Here is a 9679-nt window from a genome sequence, read left to right as displayed (position 1 = left end):
TCTCTTCTAACAGTCTTCTATTCCTCAAGCCCTGGGATGCTATACAAGTGCGCGCACGCTCATGCACACACAAACACACACACACACTTAACTAACAGTTGACTCCTCCCACATGCCAACCATTATTAAGTTTTCAGTTGTGAACATTTACTAACGTCTACAATACAAAGTGCCGTGGTAAACATTTGAGATGACAGAAGTTCCCAATTCACCTTATCTGTCCATTTTCTTTTCACTGACTCTGTTTTGAACCCCTCTACTTTTTCTTAATCCTTGAATCTTCTTTCCTCATGGTTATGCTTAAACAATGGTCCTACTAGCCTCCTAGTATTAATCTCTTTCTACCATTGAATGTTATTAGCCACTGTCTCTTGTTTAAATTCTTTCCCCCCTTGATTTTAGTGGCATTCCTTCATCTCCCTGTCTCTTAGCCCTCCTCCCTCTCAAGTCAATTCTTTACGTAGGTCGCTTGCTTACCATTTTCTTCAGCTGACTTCTAACAGAGAGTGAGCTCCAGATTCAGTTAAACTCTCTGCTTTTCCACAGTTATACCTTCTCCGTTTAACAATCATGTCTCATGTCAAAGACATGATTCCTAAAAATTTTCTTCTTACCAGTTCAACTTCTTCAAGATGTCTTGAAAGTAAGACTTAAACTTCTGTTATCAAGTTTTCAGTCTTTTGTTTATTCTAATTCTACCCTACCTCTATGCTTCACAGCCCCATACCTTCTCATTTGCCGTCTGCCCCCAAAACATACATCCATATTCCTGATTTCATTTCCTTGTTCATATTACTTCTTTCTCAGGCAACATAGTATCATTAAGAATCAACCTTATAACAAGACTATCTGCATGCTTACTAAGTGAACAGGGCTAAATGCTCCACCTGCTCAGGGTTTCTGTTTCCCTTTCTACGAAATAATATAACCATAGTAACGTCATAGGATTCAGAGAAAGATTAGATGATTTAATACAAGGAAATCCAGGTAGAACAATGTAGTTAGCAATTTTTATTAAGAATATGATCCTTTAATCATCTACAATTCATCTCCAGTTTGATTCCAGACTCTGATGAAGTTACCATCCTATGTTTATTTTATGAGCATTTATTTTATGCTTCCTCATTTTGATACTCATTTCTTTCCTTCTTCAACAAATGCCTGTTGAATATCTTCATGCTTCTAACATTTTGCCTCATATTGGGTTATAAGGATAAGACACGATCCTGCCTGGTCAAGGAGTTAATAGTTTAGTAGGAAAAACAGGCATGTTCAACTTAGAATAACAATCTTGAGAACTTTAAGGAGGAAAGAAATCCCTTAGGTTTTCATTTAGTGCCTCAAAGGAGACTTTCAGGTGAGAGGTATAGAACCCATTCCAGATCATAAGAACAATATTTGCAAAGCCATTAACGCACAAAATCTGTTTCGTGGTGTTTGATCTTGTTACATGGTTTTCTCAACTAAATTGAAATCAAAGAGAACTGACTCAACCTAAGAAATTCTTTTAGCACACAAGGAGATATTCTGGATACCAAAGATGGAACCAGGCCCAAAGCATCCAAAAATGTAACTCAGTAATACCATCTTTTTATTAGATTCTTCTAGGAACAACCAAAACACAAGTATTCTTTTCTATGAATTCAGAGAGGGTCTTAATTCTCTCTCATCTCTTTCATGTCTCTCTCATCAGCTCCTCTAGAGAAGCTGCAAATCCAGTGAGGTGATTTTTTTTTTGACAATCTGTCTTGTGTCAAGATCCCTAAGCAATGAAAAGCACAGCCTTCAACTTTCTCAGTAAATTAATTTCTCAACAAAGAATCTTCTTCATTATTCAAAAGAGGGACATGTCAATAATCCAGGTAGCTAACATAAATGAATGACTGATAAAGAACAGTTCCTGGAATAATCGGTACATGATCTGGCAGATTGTGAGTCAATGAGGAGATGTGGATGCGGTAGAAAGGGGCTCACATTTAGATCAGAACACCAAGTACACTGAGTGAGTAATTCTGAATGATGCCATCAGGAACCAGCTACCTTGCCAGTCAGAGTCCCCAAGATCATGAAGATGACAGTAATGACAACGTTGAGATAAAGGAGCAACTCTAGTTAAATAAAAAAAATTCTTCATCACCTGCAACTTCTCTTATACCAATGAAAACATAAATACACATAATCTGTATGATGACACATAGACTAAATCCAGATGTCTATGAAATTAGCACTATTATGGAAACCTCTTTTTCTGAGTCTCTTCCAAGCAGCTAGGTAGATTTTGATTCCATTCAATGTATTTCTCTGATAGTGTTCAGTCAACAAAATCAGAGTTTCAGGTAAAAAGTCACACACCCTCTTTGCCAATGCTTTTTGCTTGAGGTGTGAGGATTGATTCTCAGCAATCTTTCAGACCAAAAGCTCAGAGTGTGTTGGGTTTTTTGTTCTTTTGTTGTTTTTGTTTGTTGGTTGATTGGTGATAGTGGTGCTAATACCACACCATTGAGCAAAAAGAGTCCAAAAACAAATCACCATAAAGGAGATATGCAGTTGCTTTCACACAGTTTAGAAACCTAGTTTAGAAACTCCAGCCACCCAGAGATCATTTTCCCAAGTGCCTAACTAAACTCTCAACAGGAAAGTCCCATCCTCTGAATAAACTTCTTGAAGAAAAGAATAAACTGTAATTCTATTGCTATGAAAAGGGGTAGGGGGAGATGGTATACCTTGCAATGACATGCTAATAAAATAAGTGTGTTTTGCACTGCCCTATAAGTTTTTTGTTTTTTTTGTTTTTTTTTTTTGGGGGTCCGGTCGTGGGGCCTGAACTCTGGGCCTGGGCATTGTCCCTCAGCTCTTCAGCTCAAGGCTAGCGCTCTACCACTTGAGCCACAGCGCCACTTCCAGCTTTTTTCTTTTTGCTTATGTGGTGCTGAGGAATCAAACCCACGGCCTCATGCTTGCAAGGCAAGCGCTCTACCACTGAGCCACCTTCTCAGCCCCTGCCCTATAAGTTTTATACAAGAAAGTCTGAGATAAATTGTGCAACCTCGCCAATGATTATATGAGTTAACACACAGATGAAGAGCTATTGTTTGGGGAGACAATAAGCCACACACAGAACTTTCTTCTGGGATGTTGGTGGCACAAAAATTTTCATTTTGTCACCACACACTCTGCAGGAAGCTCTTGGAAGAAGACAGCCATACAAGATAAATGCATTTCTCCACTCTTGAGAATGAAAGACATAAAAAGGGGAAATCTATGTCTGAAGTTGGCGAGGCAGCAAGCTCCCTTCTCCACCTCTCACCAAGGTCCGAAGGTGAGCAACACCTCACAGTTACTATCAGTATTTCTAGTCTGTCTGTTTCAATGACTCATTTTATTGCCTGGCATTGATAAATCAGTATTAATTTTGCAGTCCTTGTATAAAAGTCTTTGCAAGATAGTTACCTTTTTTTTAAAAAAAAGTGGAAAAAGTAATGTATTATCTTAGGGAATGTAATAGAGTCCAAATCATTCTTAAGCTATGTTCATACTTTTTAAATACTCATCAAATTTACCCAAAATGACAAAAGACTTAGTGATTTTTTTGATTTTTTTTATTGTACTTAGTGAATTTTTTAAGTCAGAAAAATTGACTGTAGTATATTGGAAGTTGTGTAAATACAGCAATCTATTTATTAACTTGCATTTTCCAGTGTTCATCTTTTTATCTTACATTCCCAAGCTTAGCCCCTATGCGACACTTAACTGTAAGAGATAAAATACTTCTTTCTGTGCACAATTACCACAGAGGATATCACTTGCTGATGACAGAGCTAAAGATAAAGTTTTTAATTATTTTGCTTTGAAGATAGGACTTTTTATTAAACAACAATCATTTTGCTACCGTCTGCTCTTCTCTGGGAAAACAAAGCACTGGGGTTAATGCAGCAGTACTGAAATCAGTCATGCCCAAACTGGACGTTTTGACAGTTTACTTGCTAAGGTTTATAGGGGAAAAATAAAAAGAAATATTCTTGTGGAAAACTAAATGGAGTTCGTCCTGGTTTTTGTCCTCATATTATATGACCAGCTTGCTAAAAAAATAACCAATGTTCACTAAAAAAGCATGTGGCCAATGTTACATGTGTTATCTACCAACAAGCACAAGTAATTTCCATATCAGAGCCTTAATTTCCAAGATCAATTCATATTCTAAAGTCTAACAAAAATCTTTCTTGTGGATCTCAATCATGTAAGTATCCAAGTGTCATAGAAAACAGGTAACCTTTGCAAAGGAATTATCAAGGTTATACTCCCCTTACTCCTCTTAAATTGTATTTCTTTAAATTATCCATTAAGGTCTGGCTACAGCCTTACTCAATTTGTGAATAATCAGGCTAGGCATAATCTTCACCAAATAAGTATTTTCAGCTATGTTATGACTCAATAAGTTAAATTTATTAAATGAATGGAAATAAGAAACCATTCTTCATACACACACACACACACACACACACACACACACACACATACACACACGATCTCAACAGGCATAACAATAGTTTCTCATGATTCTTCAAAGAACAGTGACACAGAGACTTTTCTTATGTCTAATTTCTTCATGGAGGGTAAACAGAGAGAAAAACAAAAAGCACATGGGACGAAAGGCTTTGTACCACTTGGTTAGAAATGAATGGTACACTTTTATATATTGTAATTCTCTTACTTCTCATAAGCTTTCTTACTGGAAGAGGCATTTCAAAAGTACACCCTCTACCTCTACTCTTTCCTGCTTCATTAATGTACACTAAGCACCAGATCCTGAATGCTAGTAAGAAAGCAAGTTGGCATTTGAAAAGTAAATGTTTCTCAAAGTAGAAAACAAGTGTTCTACATGTGCGAACTCTCTGCTTTTTAAGCTATACCCTTCTTAATAAATGTTCTAAAGGAAAAAATACAAAGCTTCGAGTCTTACCAAGAGAAATCTTCAAAGGGGAGTGAACGAATTGATGACAGATGGCTGTCCACAAGGCACATCAGAAAAGCATTTGGTGTACAATTACCAATGTTAAATAGTGTTTAGTCAGGGTAAGGCTGTCTAATAAATTGAGACAGTTTATCCCTAAAAATAAATGTCAAAGACTCTTTAAACAGGTAACTAAAAACATTTTCAAAATAAATTTCAAAGATTCTTCTGGAATGATATTAGTAGTTCTAAATGCTTGGTTCCAGATAACATTTCACCAACTGTTGTCTTTCTTTATATCAACACCCTTTATAAATAAGACACATAATTCATGCTTACTACCATGTCAGACAACAAATCCTGTGTGTGTGCATGCAGGCTGGAAAATGATGTTTAAGAGCAATACCTATGGATAATGCCCTCCCTGCCCATTAAAATCAATGGGAAAAAATGAAAAAGAGTGGCTCAGAGATGTACCTCTCTCTTTCTATCCTTGTTTAAACAAGTCCATCTTTTAAGCCAAATCCTTTTTCTATACAGAACAAGTTGAATACACATATCACTCCAACTTACCAAAGTAACAGGCTTTTTCTGTTGAGAACTGATTTTCCAAAGACCATTTTAACTCTGGATAAATGTGAATATATAAAATTAAAAGTCACATCATATTTGGTCAGATAGCTTGCCAGTCAAGGGCACGGGCTCTTGAATCAGACAAACGTGATTTGAAATCGGCCACCAACAACTGGGACCTGTGTTTCCTTCAGGAACTTTCTTAACATTCCTAATTCATTCACTTCTGTCTCTTCATCTGCAGTGGAGTTTACAGTATTATCTCATTTCATCTAACTGTAACAACTATCATTTCATTTTTATTTTCACAATGACCTTGAGATGATGAGGATTGAAGGAAGCTTAAGTTTTAGAGAGAGGAAAGTAGCCTAAATCCATCTAGTTTCTTCAAAAAAAAACACATCCCACTGGCAAGCACCCAGTCAACTGAGTGTCTGAGAGGATTTCTCTAAGCTGAAGAGAAAGTTGAAATTCACCATATGTATTTGGGGAAACAGTAAAGCATCCAAAAAGTTCCTTGTGAGAATCAAGTGATACTCAAAGTAAGCGCTCTACAAGTATTAGACTTCTTGTCAGCCTTCCTGGGAACTTAGAGGATTTTAATATAAGTAAACAGATTTTAGCCAATAGGAGGAAGGAACTAATTTGTTAGTATTTGTGTTATACTAGTGTCTATGGTAACTCCAGGGTTCATTTTGACATTCATTCAATTCAGTAGACATTATACCAACACAGGTCTTGCTAGCCAATGATAGAGGGAATGAAGCATTTTCCATGGATTATTTCACTTTATCCTCACAATGACCTTGAGACAATATTTACCATCATTCCCATTTTTCAAGTAAGGAAAAACAGAAGTTTAACAAGTTTTAAAACCATTATAAGCTCAATTAGTTGAGAGTTATAAGAACCTAGACAATCCAAATTCAAAGCTTTCAGAGCTAACTGACTTATATTGTTAATTTTAAAATATATATATATATATATATATATATATGTTTAAATTTCTTAGAACATCATCCACTAGTAACTGAAGAAAATCTTATTTGCTTCCAAAGATGATTTGTTCAGATGCTATGCTGTAGTGTTGGCAACCAGTGAGTTTCTAAGTGCATAGGCTGTTCTATTAGATTAGAACCACATTTCAAATGTATTCAGTGCTCATCCATTATTTGAATTTAATTTTTTTTTAAATAAAGCAACCACACAAATTAAAATTTTAAGAGGAGAAAAGAAATCAAAATAGTTTACCTTTTACTTGAATTGAGGGGAAGAAGTTGAGACCCAGGAGCAGCAGCCTGAACATCATTGTCCTCCAGTAGGCCAGGGCTCCCCGGAGGAACCCAGGGTGAAATGTGCTGCAGGCACACCTGCCAAGGCCTCAGAAGCCTCCAACTTACTTCCCTTAGGGCACATGATCAAGGGACTTAAACCACAAGACATCATGACTTTCACACAGGATATTACATTGTTTTGATGACTTTAGACTTTTGTCTCTTCTTTTACCAGAAAGCCTTTTCTTGTCACTGGAAGAGAGTCAGTCACTACAGAATGGACTTGTGAGAGTTATTCTACATGGATGGGTTTCACTATGGAGAAAAACTTAAGAGTAGACAAACAAGTATTTGCAAAGAAAGATGGAAGTTTCTTTACAAAGAGAGATTTTCATAGTCCAGGAATAGGCTATGTAAAAAAAATACAAAAAGAATGATATTGAGGAATTGGGAGATTGTCTGATAAGTGTTAACAGGAGTTATAATGTGTAGGTGGATCATGAGCTAGCCCTGTGAGACATTTAACACATTTCACTGGTGAGCATCCAGACAGCTGAATGCCTGGAGGAATTTCCCCAGACAAAGAAAAGGTCAAAAACTTGAGTGGCAAGCCTATGGCTGGGTATCCATAGTAATAGAAAATTTGACCTTTGCAGATATTCTATAGATATAATACATTGGGTTAATTGAGCTTTCAGCAAGATAATTGATATGAAAATATATTGACTCATAATTATTGGTCGTCCTTCTTGCCTAGTAACAAAAATATTAGGTTATATACAACATTTTTTTAAAAAGCTGCTGGGTGCTGGTGGCTCACACCTGTAATCCTAGCTACTCAGGAGGCTGAGATTTAAGGATCACCATTTGAAGCCAGCTCTGAAAGCAAAGTCCATGAGACTCCACTTAACCACCAAAAACCAGAACTAGAACACTAGCCTTGAGCAAAAATGTTCAGGGACAGTGCCCAGGTTCTGAGTTCAAGCCCCACAACTGAGGAAGACAACAACAACAAAAAAGAAACACATCCAAGACCCTTAAAGAGACAGTATGGAAGCCCAAAGTCCCTTCATATCTTCTACTGTCTATGTCCCTCAAGAAATCATGCAAGGTGGAGGTGGAAGAGGTGGGGGGGAGGAGATAACAATGCTTGATAGGAAATGTACTCATTACCTTGCTCATGTAACTGTAACCCCTCTGTACAGTATTTTTACAATAAAAATGTATTACAAAAAAGAAATCACACAAGGTTATATAACAGGCCATAAAACAAAGGGATTCAACAGGTTTGTGTTTGTTTGCTTGTTTGTTCATTTGATTATTTCATTTTTGAGACAGGATCTTACTATATATATTTATGCTAGTCTTAAACTTATCATTCTGCATTCTAAGTTCTAAGATTCTGCATTCTAAGTTCTAAGATTACAAGTATGTGCCATTGTGCCAGCTCTACTTTTTTTGTGTGTGTGTATGTTTTTTATTGTAAAAATGCTGTACAGAGGGGTTACCGTTACATGAGCAAAGTAATGAGTATATTTCCTATTGAACATTGTTGCCTCCTTGTTTGTTTTCCTCCTATCATCCCTTCCACCCACCTCCACAACTACCCACCCCCCCCAAGTTCGTTTTCAACATAGTGTTTTGTACATCTCATTGTTACAATGGGTCAACCTGTATCCTTATTTAAGCATTTTGTTTTTTTCCTTCCCCTCCCCAAATTAGAGAAGTGTATATACAAGATGCAGGGTACTGACATCAAATACAGTGAAAACAGGGGTTATACCATGGGAGAGGAACATACAAAGAAACAAAAAATCACGTGGTACATTATAAATACGTTAGAAACAATAGCAAGAAAGAAAAAAGGTATTTGTGTTCTTATCTTGGGGTTCATTTTGCTTAACATCATTTTTTTTAAAGCCAGCTCTACTTTTATGTGATCAACATTTTTATATTCCATATAGGAGTGAGATCATATGGCACTTGTTTTTCTGTGCATGGCTTACTTTACTTAATGATCTCCAATTCTACCCATGTCATCATGAATGATAGGACTTTATTTTAATGACTGAATATTATTCCATGTATATATGTACCACATTTTCTTTCTCTATTCACCAGCTGATAAATAATCAGTAGTTTCCATGACACAGCTATTGTGAATGGTTCCACACTTGAACATGGAGAACAGATAAATCTTCAACATATTCATTTTGTGTTTTCCTTGGATATATACTCAGTGTTGAGCTTACTAAATCATATGGTGATTCCGTTTTTAATGGATTGAGGACCCTCCATACTACTTTTCATAATGGCTATACCACTACAATCCCCATGCCCACCAACAGTGTACACAAGTTCCTTTTCTCAAACCCTCACCAACTGCTGTTATCTTTTGTTTCTGACAATAGTCCTTCTTATTCTAACAATAGTCCTTCATATTGTAGTGAGGTGCTATCTCAGCATGGCTTTGGTTTGCTTTTCCCTGGCAATTTAATTAGTGGTGTTAAGCACTTTTCATATACTTGTTTCCTACTTGTGTCTTTTTTATATTTTTTTTTTTGTAAAGATACTGTCAGAGGGGCTACAGTTACATGAGTAAGGTAATGAGTATATTTCCTCTTGAGCATTGTTACCCTCTCCTTTGTTTTTTCCCCCAGCCCTCCCTTCCCTCCCCACCTCTCTAACTCCTCCCCCCACCAAGTTGTAGAGTTCATTTTTAACATAGTGTCTTGTACATAGTGTCATTGTTACAATGGATCAGCCTGTATCCTTATTTCAGCATTTTGTTATTCCCTTCCCCTCCCCAAATTAGAAAAAATGTATATACAAGATACAGGGCACCGGAATCAAATACAGAGAAGTATCTATTAAAGTATAT

The 9679-nt window shown here is 36.6% G+C and overlaps 1 protein-coding gene across 2 annotated transcripts in view; it reads right to left on the bottom strand.

The window, feature by feature from the left end:
- Cd28 (CD28 molecule) overlaps positions 1-6908 on the bottom strand; it is a 115380-nt gene extending 108472 nt beyond the window's left edge. For both annotated transcript variants that reach the window (XM_042666982.1, XM_042666981.1), the window contains exon 1: positions 6776-6908. In XM_042666982.1, the coding sequence (XP_042522916.1) occupies positions 6776-6833 (58 nt within the window). In that variant the 5' untranslated portion in view covers positions 6834-6908. The remainder of the gene's footprint in view (positions 1-6775) is intronic.
- Positions 6909-9679: the final 2771 nt, after the last annotated feature.

This window comes from Dipodomys spectabilis, unplaced genomic scaffold (genome assembly GCF_019054845.1).
Source record: "Dipodomys spectabilis isolate Male_0828 unplaced genomic scaffold, ASM1905484v1 ptg000373l, whole genome shotgun sequence".
Classification (NCBI taxonomy): domain Eukaryota; kingdom Metazoa; phylum Chordata; class Mammalia; order Rodentia; family Heteromyidae; genus Dipodomys; species Dipodomys spectabilis.
This window is presented reverse-complemented; position numbering and strand designations above follow the sequence as displayed.